The following is a 15,465-nucleotide window of genomic DNA, read 5'->3' as shown; positions in this document are numbered from 1 at the left end:
GCAGGTGTTGTGTGCAGCCAGTGTTGCTTTTTCCTTCCCTGGGACAGTTTATGCCTTTAGCCCAAGGAACATTATCATGGTTGGAAATTGCATCCTAGAAGAAAGACAAATGAGGGGTACCAGTGAGCTCCAGGTTCCCATCATCTTGGTTGGAAACATCTCCTTCTAAACCACTAAAACCTCCACCCTGCTGCAGCTCCAGCACAGTATGGACAGCAGAGCAGAGAGGCAGGATGCTGTGCAGAGGAACCAAAGACTTCCAAGGTTTGTGCTGTCTCTTGTGACTGTCCACAGCACAAGGTTTCACCCTTAAGGCCTTGAGTTACTTGGTCAGCACCCAACAAAGGCACACAGTGAGTGCTGGCAGAGGAGCAGATGATCCTGATCATTTCCTGGGCTTAAGGCAGGAAATTTCCTGCTGAAGGTCTGACCAGGTTGTGGTTTCTCTCCTGACTTGTGGCAGCAGTACTTTATGTGGTGAGATCCCAACATGCTCCAAGAAGGAGGCAGAGACCCATTTCATTCAGCCTGCCAGAGCTCTGTGGTTTTGGCCATATAGCTTGGGCTGGAATTAAGTTGATAATCCAGGCCCTAAAAGCTCCATCTCTGGGTGAGTTTGTCATTAACCCCACACCCTGAAAGGTCCAAATGGAATTGCTCAGGCAGCAGCTGCCAGACACCTTCCAGGCAGAAGATTTTGGAGTGCTGGGACTATTTCAGTGACAATGAAATCAGCCTTTCAAAGCCTGCATGCCCAATCATTGCTGCTTTGTTTCAGCCTCTTAACTTTGCTGTGACTTTACTTTCCTAGGCTTCAAACAAAACTGATCTGAGACATCTTAACTTCTTTGTTCTTCTGGGAGTTCAAGGTTTCTTTTTCTTATTCTCTCAGTAGTTGCTGAATTCTTTCATGTTGGAATAAATCCTGGGGGACTGGCTGGCTCAGGGAGACTGGAAATGATAACAGAATAAAAGACCTCTGGGTTACTCCCAGGGTGAGACAGCCCAGAGCTGCTGGGATCAGAAGTTGCCAAAATCTATTTGTTGCCCAGAAATGTGCATGAATATTGTGGTGGGAGTCTCAGCCCAGTCTCAGATAAACTGGTGACTCAGCTCATCCAGTCACCACAGAGAGTTTCTTGGCAAACCAGGAGGGAACACCAGCAAACAGATGGCTGGTGGTATCCTTATGGAATCTCACCTGGCTTCTGGCAAAGGGTCAGTGATACTGAGGCAGAGAATTATGTGGTCAGCCAATCTTTTAAATTTTGGGCACTAACAGGGGCTTGGAAAATTTTAACCGAGTCTGTTTCAGTGCAGTGCTGCTGCTCTGGGATTTCTGAGAAGGGCTCCTTGCTGGGGCAAGGATCCATGCTTTCCTCACTGGAGCAGGTCCAGAGCAGGAGTGTGGGATGTAGGACTCCTTGTGTGTTCAGAGTGTGTGCTGGCTCATGGAATTTGTGGCCAAGCACTTCTGCTCTGTCCACTGGTGTCATCTTCTGCATGGCACACCTTCATTCTGCATCATCCATGCTCGGAAAGCAACTTGCTGAGCAGAACGGTTTTCCCTCCTCCATTGCCCAGTTTTCCCTTCTCCATTGCCAGCAGGGTGTCAATGAGCTGGGAGAATGGACTCAGCCTGTGTGCTAAATCCATGCAGATATCCAAAGCTTCTTCCTACTCCCCACCCAAGACAAAAAATTCACCTTTCCCATTGCCCCAAAATGATCATTGTCTCTCAAACCAAGAAAACCTACTCTCACAAAGACTTAATGTCAGCCAGGGCTAAGGCCTGTCTGCTCAGTCTTTCTCCCTGGTGTTGCCTGGTGTGAAGAAACAGCTCCAACCTTTCCCTAGGTGAGGAAAACACAGTGTGTGGGAGCAGTAAGGGTTATGTTGCCTTCTCATCCTCTCCTGCTTTGTCACCTGGACTGACCTCTGTTCTTTGTGCTGGTAGAACAACACTTCAGCATGCATCTGTGTCTCCTCTCAGTGGCTGTCACCTCAGATGGGGCCTCAGGTAGCTCGTGGAGGAGGCAAGCGTGGAGAGCATCTTTGTCTAGTGGTTGGCTCTAGTGTTTGGTCACAGAAATGTTAAATTTATACTAATTACTGGGGCATCAGCAGGTGCTAAAGTCCCCTGGGATGCCTTCCTGTGTTCAGGCATGATCTGGTGAGTGGAGCAGGACCCTCAGTGATGGAGGGCTGTGGTGCCCTCAGTGATGGAGGACGGTGGCTGGTCTGGGAAGTCGGCGCCATGGCTTTACTTCTCCAAAGCGTGGACATGCTGGAGACCATCCACGAGATTCCTTCTCCCACAACCATGAGCAATGGCACAGCAATGCCAGAGGCTGTGAACTCTAAAAACATGGTCAGTCCCTCCTTCAAGGCTTTTTTACATATGGTAGGTCCCCTAGAGCCAACTGCTCCTTCGGTGGGATGGGCAGGAGAGGTTTGCTGTGCCTCTAGAGACAGCGGTGGTTTTGTGGTGGACTGAAGGCTGTAACTAGACTCTCCTCACACAGGAACTTGGTGACAGAGTGCTCCCCACCTGCTGATGCTGGGAGAGCAGCCCGTAGAGAGTTAGACTGGAGCGCTCCAGTTTCTCTGGAGTCTGCAGAGAGCCTCTTGTGAGTAGCAGTTCACCTTCCTCAGAAACCGCGGGCCCTGGGGCCACCACTGCCCCGGGCTTCACTGCTGGCTCCAAAGACTCCCTGCCTAACCTGACACTTGCATGACAGATAGTGAGCACTCCCCCACCCCTCCACTGACCCAGCCAGCACTGGGATGCAGTGCAGCTGTCCCTGCACAGCCACAAAGCACTTGTGTCAGCATCAGCATCGGCATCTCATCCCCTTCCCCTCCACTGATTCCCCTCTCCTGAATCGCTGCTTTCTGTTGAAGGAGGATGCTCTCTCTAGCAAGAGGCTCTTTGTCTGACCTCTCCAGTGTAATTCTCTCCTGCTGACCCAGCTCTGTTGTTTGGCTTAGTGTTCTCTCTTCTTTTTTTTCTCTCTGTCTTTTCTTCTCTCGCTCCGTCTTTGCTTGCAGCTGGTCTTGGAGACCTACAACGTCCCCGAGCTGTCAGCAGGAGTCAACTGCACCTTCGAGGACCTTTCAGAGATGGATGGCCTGGTGGTGGGCAGTCAGATCCAGTGCATCTCACCAGCTGCCAAAGAGGTGCCTCAGATCATCACAGAGAACGGTGAGTATCCCACAGCTCCCCTGCCTGCACCACTTCTCCCTCCCTGAGTGTTTGAAGGTCCTCACCCCACACCCTTGTGCCTCTCCTGCTCTCTCACCAAGCAGGATTTGGCTCATGGCAACCTGAGGGCAGGGTATGGAAAGCACTGGGATTGGTGGGATGCTGGTGGAGCTGCCCAGCAGCACATTGAGACATGAGCTGTGTGAATTTGCCTGTGTTTCTGTGTGCACACGTGTGCAAGTGTTGAGCTGCAACACCAGGACCTGCCCTAAGGTGCTTGTGTGTGTGACACGAGGTGTTTTCAGACTGCCACCGAGTGGCAGTTACATATATTTAGCAAAGACAAGACATGAATGTGGGATATTCCCTCACCTTTTGCCCAGGCTGCTGTTACACAACCTGGGGAACAAGGCTGTACATGCTCTCAACATGTCCCATCCCCTGTAGCAGCCAGAAAGTCCTGCACACCAGAGTGATCCTGTCTGTAAATTCATCCTGTTCCTCCCAGATTTAGGTCTTTGTGCTCAGTTCCCTACTCCTGGCCTTTACTGCCTCCAGCTGTTCCAGACTTGCTGCTGGCTCCCTCTCCTAAAGTTGTTCAGCACGGAAAAATACCTTGTCTCCAAGGATACTTCCCCCATCCACCATTTCCTGCACTTCTTTGTTCCCCCTTTTTTCAATAACACCCGTGGCTCTTTGCAAGGACTTACTATAAAAACCTCGGCCCTGTTGATCACCCAGTGAGACACAGAGGATGCTGTCAATCTCGTCCTTGGCTTCTTGTGAAAATTTACTGTAAGTTTGCCTCTGAGCATCCTCAGACCACAGAAAATAAAGTGACATGAGCTGTCGGCATCATCTCTGCTGCATGTGCTCTCCTTTTTGCCCCAAAACAAGCCCCCAGAAGGTTGTTACCATTTTCAGGTCCTGCTGAGTTATCAGTCGTGTTTATAGATGCCAGAAACTATTTCCTTGGTATGGACATCTCTCCCAGGCCAGGCTACAATCAACCAGCAAACAAAAATAGCAGTGGAAGCTGGAGGCAGGACAAGAGAGAGAGATTTATGTGTGGTGTGGTTTCAGAGAAGCAGCTTGGAGCAACTTCAGCAGCTGATGCTCCGCACCTTGCACAGAGCAAGTGCTCCATGCACAGAGCCAGGGGCTGGACTGGAACCAAAGGATGTGTGGCTCTGTCACATGTCTGATCCCTGGGGCCATCCAATCCTTGCTTCCCGCTTCAAAATACATGGAAGATGCTGTGAAGTTGTTAAATACGGTGTGTTGATGGCAGAGCTGGCGGAGCTGGCGGCACCAGATGGGCAGCAGAGCCCAGCACTGGCAGGAAAATGTGTTTAGTGAAGTGTGTGGTCTGTGCAGTGTCTGTATGTGTGTGTTTGAGCCTGTGTGTGCCTGAAGGTGGGTGAGTGCACATGTGGCTGCACCTTGTGATGCACTGTCCAGTTTGCTTTGTCCTGATTGATTCGTGAGTCTTTAGGTGAGGGGGAAAAGAATGGAATCATAGAATTATAGAATGGTTTGAGCTGGAAGGAAGCTGAAAGATCATCTAGTTCCAACCCCCCTGCCATGGGCAGGGAGACTTTCCACTAGCCCAGGTGGCTCCAAGCCCTGTCCAACCTGGCCTTGGACACTTCCAGGGATGGGGCAGCCACAGCTTCTCTGGGCAACCTGTGCCAGGGCCTCACCACCCTCACAGGGGAGAATTTCTTACTAATATCTAATCTAAACCTTCCCTATTTCAGCTTAAGGCCATTCCCTCTTGTCCTATCACTACACCCCCTTATGTGAACAGCACAGAAAGGGCCACCCAAGTAAATCTCAAATTAATTGTGGGTCAGTTCCTCACCAAATTACTGCAATTACTGCACCCACTCATTCCCCACGGTGATGGGCTCTGAATAGTGGGTTTGGTGTTGTGGGAAGAGGTAGCAGCCGACTGCCCAGTTTGGGAGCAGTGGGAATGAGGAGATGGGGTGTAGGGGCTGAGGTTCCCATGGGTCTGCTATGGAAATGGATGGATCCTTCTGGAAGTGTGATGGATTGCACATCCCTCAGACTGAGATGGGTTCTTTGCAGCCAAAGACCAGGGAAATGGACCTTGGGGTTAATGGGGTGAGAGAATGTGGAAGAAATGTCCACAGGCCCTTTCCTTCTGGGAACACCAAATGAACCAGCAGCAAGGAAGAATTTTAAGGAGAATACTCTGTTTTAACAGTCCCTGAATTCCAGCCATCTGCACTCATTCTTTGGGTTTAGCTTTCCTGTTTGATGGCTTCAGTCACCATATTTTTGAGATTAGTGAGGTATGATCTAGACCTGTTGTCATGGTCTAGCCCAGACTCTGCTCCCAGGTACAATAATTTCCAGTGGTGAACATGCACTCCATCATCCCAACACCAACAGAGAGGTCACTCTGTTGGAGAACTGGGCTCCAGAAGGATTTTATTGTGCTTTCCACATCTCTTGAGGACAGACCAGCCAGGGTACTGTGGGACAGCTCCAGGTTCAGGCTGGTGGCATGGCCAGCAGTGCTTAACTAGGCTGACAAAGCAGCCACACACTGATGTGTCTGTTTTTCCCCCAGGAGACCATCACATTGTGCAGCTTCAGCTCAAGTCCAAGGAGACGGGTATGACCTTTGCCAGCACCAGCTTCGTCTTCTACAACTGCAGCGTCCACAACTCGTATGTTCCTTTCCTTTGATCCCTGCTTCCCATTCTGCCCCTGGATCTGCCACAGAACCCCCTGATGATGGGCATGTGTCCCTCAGGAAGCTGGTTAGGTGTGGAGGTGACATGAGGTCTGGGTCACTTGTGTGGTAGTCAGGATGATGGGGTCCTTCCCAAGAAGACCAAGAGTATGGGGACCATTTGTTCTGCAGGCAGAGTGTCACAGTTTGGGGCAGTTTGGGGCAGTTTGGGGCAGTTTGGGGCAGTTTGCCACAGAATTGAGTCAGGACTGGATCATGACCTCAGCACGTGGCCCCCTCATCATCCTGTTAATCCTGCCCATAATATGCATCTCCAACCCTCACCCCTCCTGCCATTCCCACCAGCAGGAGCCTGCCCCAGCTGGTTAATATGGGATTGGTCTTTCCAGTCTGGAAGGCTGGTTCGTGCATGATGTGAACTGAGAAGGGAACACCCAGCTGATTCCCTCAAGACCATCTTTTCTGTGCTGTGAGCTCCTTACCAGCCTCCCACCCCATTTTTCTGGAGTTTAGCTGCCATCCAGGGCTGCTCAGGAGCTGCCCCACCAGAGCAGATCTGCAGCTGCCCCACAGAAAGATGCTCTTCCAGTGGGATGATCCACCTCTGAGCAAGGCTGAGCAGCTCTGTCCCCACCACTGAGCCTGTTCAGAAGTGCCAAAAGCACATAATTACTGCGGCTCAGCAATTCACAAGGAAAGGCAATTCCTATTTCCATGTACCTGCTGCTTTGACAAACAGTGTCAGAAAGCAAGTGTTGGTGGGGAGAGCAGGAGAGATGGTGGTGTTAAATATTTATGGCATGTTTTGGTTCCTTACTTGACAAACTGTACTACACTATCCATTTTTAATTCGATGTATCAGAGCAAGCACTTGTTACCAATTTGAAGAATAAGTTGCTGTACCAGAGCTGAGGGTGGATTGGAGTTGAGCAGGATTTCCTGGAGACAGGGGAGAGGGTGTGTGGATGCCTCTTGGCAAGCTCTGCTGGAGGCAGTTTTTTCTCTCCTGCCCATTAAAAGCCCAGTAAAAGCCAGGAAAATTTACCCCCTTCAAGGTCCCTTCTGGTACTTTAGAGTCTGCAGCTTTATAGGATCCTAAAATCAATAAGGTTGGAAAAGACCTCTAAGATCTCCAAGTCCAACCATCAGCCAGCTCCACCACCATGTTCACCATCAAACCGTGTCCTCAAGTGCCACAGCCACACGTTTTTTGAACAATTCCAGGGATGGGGACTCCACTACTTCCCTGAGTAGCCTATGCCAGGGCTTTACAACCCTTTAAATGGAAAATAATTTCCTGATACAATATAAACCTCCCTATGGCACAACTTGAGTTCATTTCCTCTCATCCTGTCCCTTGTTTCCTGGGAGCAGAGCCTGATTTCCTTTGGTTCCCCCCTCCTGTCAGGGAGTTGCAGAGCCAGAAGGTCCCCCCTGAGCCTCCTTTTCTCCAGGCTGAGCCCCCACAGCTCCCTCAGGAATTCTCCAGACCCTTCCCAGCTCCCTTCCCTTCCCTAGACATGCTCCAGCCCCTCCATGCCTTGGATGTGAAGGTCTCCAGAGTGTGGGTGATCAGGATTGTGCAGAGTTTATGTCTCCTTTTGGTTGCTGGTGAGCAGACATATATTAAATTTAAAAAGAAGTGTGATGTAGGTGTAAGTCAGTGCTGTGACACAGCCAGGAGATGTGTTTGCAGCTCCTACTCTGCAGAGCCCCTGGGGACAGGAGAGCAAAACCTTGTAAGGTGGAGAAAATGGTTCTTACCTACATCCTGAGCAGGTGATGTCCTAAATATGCCCTCTGCTTCCCAGGTAGCTGCTCCAATAGTCTACACTTCTCTGCTGAGGTGAAGAAAAGAAAAATACAGTTAATATATTTGCAGGAGCCTCCTCACCCTGGTCAGAACTCACACTAATAAGCCTGTGGGACACAGGGGGAGAAAATTCCCTGCTCCATCCTTGACTTTTTGATTTTGGTGCATCCCACTTGGTTTCTGGCCTCTGTGTGGGAGGATTAACCGCATGGCACTGCTGGTGCCCAGGGTTTGCCTTCCATGGGCATCACTCCTCCCACCAGCCCCTCATTTGGCCACCTTCTCCTGATGTCTTCACAGCTCCCAGGGCACTGGTGCAGCCCAGTGTGGAGGCAGCCAGGCTGCAGTATTTTCCACCCATCCACTGATCTCTTACTTTTTTATTTCCACCTATCCCCTGATCTCATATTTTCTTATTTCCACCCATCCCCTGATCTCAAATTTTTTGTTACATCCAGGATTTGGGCAAAAATGGGGATACCTCTTGTGTGTGAAGAAGCCAAGAAGTTGCTGATAGTCTGAATAAAAGTTGCAGCAGGGCAATCAAAATGCAAGAAATATTTATTATTCCTCCAGTTGCAATGATATGAATGCAACCTAAACTAACTAATAAATATGAGATTCTTGTGATCCCAGCGACAACCAGCTCAGGCCGTGGCAAGTCCAGCACCATCCTGTAACCTGATGGTGTTGTGTCAAAAAAAACCCCAAAAAAACATGTTTGCCAGGCTGTGTTTCCCTCTGAGAAAGGCTCTCAGCCTCGAGGCCTGTCCTGTTGGCTGATGGGACCCTGCTGGCCAGGTGACTGCTCTTTCTCTCTGTTCCCAGGTGTCTGTCATGCGTGGAGAGCCCCTACAGGTGTCACTGGTGCAAGTACCGCCACGTGTGCACCCACGACCCCAGCTCCTGCTCCTTCCAGGAGGGACGAGTCAAGATGCCTGAGGTAGGCAGGGGCACAGGATGCGTGTCAGGGGTTGATGTCACCTGTCAAACTAAGAGCCCAGGAAGCCTTCTCCACCTCCAGTCCCACTCTCACCCTCCAGGAGACCCTCACCTCTCTCTCTATGTGCAGCTCCTCTCCTCTCTGCTCTGCCAAAATCTCAGGGAGCTTCTCCCTCCCTCCCACACGCTACAGGGAGTGTGTTACCTTGGAAAATCATGACAAACTCTGGCACCAAGGGGCTGGGAGGGATGGAAAACAGTGGTAATACGTCTCCAGGAGAGATGGAGATACTCTACTCCTCTAAGCACCTCTCCCAGGCAGTTGAGATCTGGGAAGGATTTAGGGCTTTGTCCATGGTACCAGTAGATTTCAGCCACGCTTTGAACACCTTTGTGGCTTCATGGATTTGAAGCCTAATGGTCAGTGCCTCAAACTGCCTCCAGAAGAGGCCAGGAGATGCCTCATTGCCAGTCACTGAGCTGAACTGGACCTTGGGGTTTAACACAGAGCTGCAAATGCTGCCTGGCAGGTACTGTGACTAACGAGCACTCTCAGACAGTGGAGCTGGGGAGAATACAAATAGGAAGCTACTTAATTACTTCCTGGCCAGGAATGGTCTGAAAGTATCCTGGGCTGTCTGGTAAATGACCTGAGAGGGCTGGTTGTTTGCCTGGCCCCAGGGACCAGTACCCATTAAGAGATCTGATACCTGCTGAGCCACCAGGGCACAAGTGGCTGCTGAAGACTCTGGCAACGTGTGCTGCATTCAGAGGGTGAAACCCTCGCTGTTCCCCGTGCTACCTGCTGGCTCTGGCGTCTCTAATGTCATCCCCCACCTACCACCAGCCCCTGCCCCAGCCCAGTTGAACCAGAAGACCCACATGTAGTGTCTTCACATTCCCATAACATCCCTGTTCCCTCCCACCCCTTCCATAAGTGCTGCTTGAGATACCACATATGTGCTGGTTGAGGTGTCCTGCATCAGAACTTCTGACCTGCTGTGCCACTGGGACAATCCATAAATATTCACGAGTTCTCAGTCTACCAGGATGCAGAATTTGTTATAAACTTGCTGGAAAACATGCTGAGGAGGTGGAGGGCTTGGCACCCTCTGCTTGGTGGTGAAGGGGTGAAGGAAGGCAGCTCAAAGTTCAGCCCTTCTGGAAGGTTATCTCAGCCAGAGAGGGACTGTTCCCTCACATGGAACCTTGGCACAGTTTGTCCAGTCCTGCTGCCCACAGATTTCTGTGCCTTCCACTTCAGGGGCTGGAAGGCTGGAGTGGAATCCCCTGGGACACTTTGTCTCAGCTTCCCACTGAAATACTGCTGCAAAACCATCACCACCACTGATCTTCTCTGGCTCCTCTGGGGTGTCCCATGTACCAAGCACAGGACTCACCCTCCCAGTTCCCACCTCTTCTCTCCTCCAGCCCCCTGTCCAAAAACAAATGCCTACAAACCTTAGTGGACGTCCTGCTCCCTCAACCCCTATCACATCCCTGGTATTCAGGACACTGCTCTCATCAGAAAGGAGACCACGAGAATGATCCCACTTTTTTAGGGAATGGGCTGGGGATGGCACAGCCCCTGATCTTTATCCCCTCCAAGGCCTTGCTCTGCAGAACTGGGGAGGAAGGCAGTGGACTCATCAAACTCTGCAGATCTGCCTGTTTTAGCTTCATCACCTCTCTGCTAGTTTGGTTTCTGAAAGGTGTCCTCTTCAGACCAGCAGACAGCTCCAGCCTGGGAGGCTTTGTCTGCCAGCAGAGTTTGCTCTTTCTCTCTTCTATCCCCTTAAACAGAGAATTTCCTGCTAAGCTTCATAAACTCCCTCTCTGATCTTGCAAAACCGCTCTGTGGGATTTGCATGGCACAGGGAGAGGCACAAACCCGACCTTGGAAGACAACTACTGATCTCCAAGGCAATGACAGCATCATGTGAGACATGGATGTTACACCGGTCATTCCCAACGAGGGCTGTGGCAAAACCATCTCTGAGCACAAATGGGACCTCTTTCCCCTGGGATACAACATTTGGCACTCAGCTGCTCAGCTCAGGAGCTGGATTTCCTCTCTACTGGACAGAGAAAACACTTCCCAGCACTGGAACTACAAAATCTGGAAGGATAATGGCCTTTCCAACCCCCAAACTTTCCGAGCTTCCTTTCTGCCTGGGAGTGTGAGAAATGCCCTGTAACTTCAGAGTCCCTCTCACTCCGTTTGTGTGTTTGTGGCTGTCAAGGACACTTGGGCTGGGGAAGGATGGCATCACAAGTGCATTCTGACAAAGAGATTTACAATCCCTCTGCGGCCAGGAAGGTTTTTGTCAAATGGCACTTTGAGCAAACGCTGCGTCGTGTCTCCCACGCTTCTCTTGAAAAACCACCTTCCCACTGACTCATCCCTCTCACTGCAACTTTCACTGCCTGTTTTTCACTTTCACCTGCAATGCTATCATTTTCTGTCCTACACATTTGCCTGTTTGTTGAGTGGGTTCTTGGAGCAGTAGAAACCATTGGGTATCTTGAAGCCACGCCTGGCTCCTCATTGCCCATCCAGACCTTCACCCAGCTCCTGCTGACTCACGAGGTTGCCAGGACTGAGGTCCATTTCCAGACTTCCCAGTGCCACCTTCAGCAGTGCTTGGAATGCACCATCATGTTGAGTGGCTCTGTTCTTACTGGCCTCTCATCTCCATGCTTCTTTAAGTCCTTTCCTCTGGAAGCATTTAGATCCCTGGAGGATGAGGAGAGGAGAGTGTTTCCTACCATCCAGGCATGAGTACCTGCTCAATCAGTAAGTCTGGAGGAAGGACTGATGGGAAGCTGTACCACCAGTGTGGAGTGGATGGACCATCCCATTTGCAGTCTTTCCATGGGTTTGCTGAGCAGATTAGCTTGGGCATCTTCCAGGATCTTGCATCGAGAGACTTCTTGCCAAGCAAACAAATATTGCTGTTGCTCTATCATATGGACCAGTGCCAGGAACTCCTTCCCTCTGTAATCATCACTGCTGGCCTGACAAGCCTTCTACCCTCCCCCTCACTCTGGCCTTCACCTTCTCTTGTAACATCCACCCTCAGGTGATTTTTGTTCTCTGTTTGCCTGTACAACATCTTGCCATCATGTGGGAAGAGACTTCCCACTCTCCAGATGGCCTGGGCTGCAAATGGACTCGCTGGGCTGGCACCCATCACCCCTGGACCAGCCTGGAGTGCTTTGAAGGGAGGTTTGTGCCCTTGTGTACTTTCTGACTCCATGATTTCCTTAGGACACCTCACAACTTTCTGGATTCCCATGGGCTCAGCCTTTCACTCAGGTCTTCCTGATGTTCTCTGAGAGGATCTGGGGTTTTTACTTTAATTTTAGTGTGAGTTGCTGATTAATTTAGAATGCTGGATGAATTTGAGGCTGATCCAGTGGGACAGCAGAAAGGCTTTGGCCGTGACCCTCATTGTCCAGAAGGCAAAATGCTGCTTGTGTCTGTGTAGCCTGTGATCTGCCATCCAAGGAGAGCCTCTGAATGGCATCATGGATAGCTGGGATCAGCCAGTCCCACCTGGCAGAACAACCAGAGATGGGGAAAGGACAGAAAAGGCACATCCCTCATTATCAACATGGAGATACGACTTTCTTTCCTGTCATTTGTCAGGTGGATCAGCTCTGCCTGGGATAAATCTGGATCAACTAGTCTGGGAGCCTTGGGAAAGCCCATGTTTGCTCCAGTGAAGAACTCCAGCATGGTCATAAAGCAAGAGTATTTATGATTATGGCACTGATCTTAATCACACAGGGTTGACAAAGTCCCTGGGTGATTTGTGGCAGAAATGCTTCACCTTGGCGTGTAATTTCCCTTTACAGCAGGTTTTCAAAAACCAGGCCCACTGGCTTGAAATACACTGAGTGACTTCTTGCTTTATAAAGGGGAGCTGATGTTATCATTACTGAGGGCAGGAAGGGAAAGCACGAGGAAAAAAGGGCATTTTAATACTGAAGTGGACTGTTGTTGTTGCTGTTGTTGTTTTTCCCAAAGAGCTGATGGCAAAAGTGGAGAGAATTAGATATAAAAGGGAGTGGGCTGAGTTTCTGTTTTTTTCTTGGCTGTCCTGTCTCTGCTTTTGACATTTGTTGCTGACCATAACTAAAGTCACAGTGCAGGCTTAGAGTTTGAGCACAAACCAGACTAACACACTGTGAAATCAACCCTGACTTACCTGGCACAACTACCAAGTAAGAGAGCTCAGTCATTTTCTTCTGTAAATGGGCACGACAGTCAACAATTTTGGGGGGGAAATTGAGGCAAGGGAGTGGAAAACAATTGATCTGAGGGTCTTTAGTGAGATAGAAGCTGTAGAAACAGCTCCTGTCTCTCCTGATTTGCATTGTCCATCTCATCTTTGTACAGATCTGCTCTGATCCAAGGGGGTAATTTTTATTTCATCAGTGTTTCTGTCCAAGGATGGGGTGCTGGGGTATCCTACTTGAGTTGATGCTATAAAGGATTAAATCTTTTTGTTGTGCCTTTTTCTCTAAGATGAACACTATGTTGTTCCAGGCCTTACAAGGATTTTAGCTTTGTGTAGGGAAAAAAGAGGAGAAAAAAATGGCAAAAGCCAAAAGCAAGCCTAGATAACAAATCTATTATTCACTGGCTTTAACAGATACATAATCATTTAATTACCTTGAAGGAGGTTTTCATCTCTCCCTTCTCAGCCGATTTGTGTGTGCATGTGTTTTCCTTCCTCCCCCAAACAGGCCTTTTTATTAAAAGGATTTTCATCTGCTGCCTAAAAAGGGAACAGAAGAAAAGATCTTGCACCAGAGTGTTTTATGTCGAGTTGTACGTGCTAATGACAGCAGAGCCCACATAAAAGAAACAACTGCTTCAAATATTAATTTGTCAAAAGAGATAGAAAGCCTTGTGAGCTGCATCCTGGAAGCAGCTGCTGAGGAGCAGAGCAGGCTTTTCCCAGTGTTTGCCTGTGCCTTGTGCTGAACTAAAAGCCCTACCAGTGGCCTCTGCAGTCGTGTGCAGTGGTTTAAATCTGCCCAGCTCCTTGTCCTTCTTGGGAATGGATCTTTTTGGAAAACAGAGAAAAAGAAAGGGGAAAAAAGAAGGCAGAGAGTGATGATGACAACTCAGTATGAACTGACTGACTTCTAAGGAGCAGTTGGATAATGTCCTTAATAACAGGCTTTAAGTGTTGGTCAGGCTGAAGGGGTCAGGCAGGTGGACTGGATGGTTGTTGTAGGTGCCCTTGGAGCTGAACATAATTTACTCTACTCCTATCCTATCCTATCTTAGCCTATCCTATTCTACTTCTGTCCTATCCTACTTCTGTTCCCTTCTATTTTAGTCTAGTCTAGTCTATCCTACTGTCCTGTTGTATCCTATCCTATCCTATCCTATCCTATCCTATCCTATCCTATCCTATCCTATCCTATCCTATCCTACCCTCTTCTTTGTATTAATGCCCACATCTCCTCATCATGGACTTTGTCTGTAGTAAACCCAGCACTGCCCTTCCCCATCCTGCTGGTACATCCCTCTGTGACTCAGGAAGGACTTTACCTCAAGGTCTCAAGAAACAGTCCAAAGGTCCCGTTTTGTCCTCTTCCTAAGGTGTAGAAGGAAGGCACAGTGGCCACCTCCTCCCAAAATGCTCCCCAGTGTGCTGGGTGGCTGCAGTGGGCAGGGGGCAGAGGACCTGCTGGGCCATGGGGTGAGCAGGGCCAACCCCTTGCTCCCTTTGCATCAACAAACCTCCTGGTGATGCATCTTCAGCTGTTGCTGTGGCAACTGCTCGGTTTCCATCCCTCTCCCGTTTCCAGCTTCACTTAACCCATCTAGAGAGGCTTCTGCTGGAAGCAGCAGCACGGGGAGAGGAGAAAACCCATCTCTGCTTCAATGAATGCCCCTCTCATTTCTCAGGGACTGCAATGACAGCTGCAGCGAGGCCAATTCCAGAGCTCCCAGTCCTTCCCGGCTTTCAATTATCCACTCACTTCTCCTGGCACCTGTCTGTCATCAAGGGGAGGGTGTGAGGTGTGGTTTCCATGGCAACTGCAGGCAACCTGCTGCCTTCAAGTGCTGTGAGCAGGCAGGGGGACCAGCAGCCACCCCGTGCAGGTGGGATGTGGTGGAGGGATGCGCACGTTTTGTGCCACCTGCTTTTGAGCAGCACGAGGGGTTGGTGTTTATCATCTGTTTCGCTCTTAGAAGGGTTTCCAAGAGCGGGTGAAGGGGTTCAGTCGGGTTGGCATCCTGTCCAGGGGGAGGCAGGGGTAATCTGGGAGGAGGCTGGAGCTGACAGTGTGGATCCAGCTGTGCCTCAGGGCTCCTGGTGCTTTGGCATTTCAGCTCCGATCCGCTGTCACAGCCCTTTCCCAGAAAAGATGTGTCCTGTAGTGGGTACATCCTCGTCAGAGGGGGTGCTTCAGATAATCATGAGAGGAAATTAAACACAGAAATTGGAGGCTGGGCAGAAAGCTTTCTCCTTGTTCACAGAGTCCTGTTAGAGCACGAAAATACTGCTCAGAGCCACTGATGAGCCACAGGTTTTATTTCAGCAGATGAGAGTTATATTTCTGATTGAATTACTTGGACGTGTTCACCTTTCTGTGCCCCTGATTCCCTCACACCTTCTGATTTGGGTAAACACTTTCAGTTAATAGGTGCTTGTACAATACTTAGTTCCTGGAGCCGTGATCTCTCAGTGGGGGCTGCTCATAAGAAGTCTTTGAGCATGTACAAACAAATTAGATAATTTGCTGTTG

At 49.9% G+C, this 15,465-nt stretch overlaps 1 protein-coding gene across 2 annotated transcripts in view; it reads left to right on the top strand.

The window, feature by feature from the left end:
• PLXNA4 (plexin A4) overlaps positions 1–15,465 on the top strand; it is a 445,892-nt gene that overhangs the window by 334,451 nt on the left and 95,976 nt on the right. For both annotated transcript variants that reach the window (XM_064656587.1, XM_064656588.1), the window contains exons 7-9: positions 3,052–3,205; positions 5,808–5,907; positions 8,575–8,689. In XM_064656587.1, the coding sequence (XP_064512657.1) occupies positions 3,052–3,205; positions 5,808–5,907; positions 8,575–8,689 (369 nt within the window). The remainder of the gene's footprint in view (positions 1–3,051; positions 3,206–5,807; positions 5,908–8,574; positions 8,690–15,465) is intronic.

This window comes from Pseudopipra pipra, chromosome 5, assembly GCF_036250125.1.
Source record: "Pseudopipra pipra isolate bDixPip1 chromosome 5, bDixPip1.hap1, whole genome shotgun sequence".
Taxonomy (NCBI): Eukaryota; Metazoa; Chordata; class Aves; order Passeriformes; family Pipridae; genus Pseudopipra; species Pseudopipra pipra.
The sequence above is the reverse complement of the archived record's forward strand: the minus strand, read 5'-3'. Positions and strand labels throughout refer to the sequence as shown.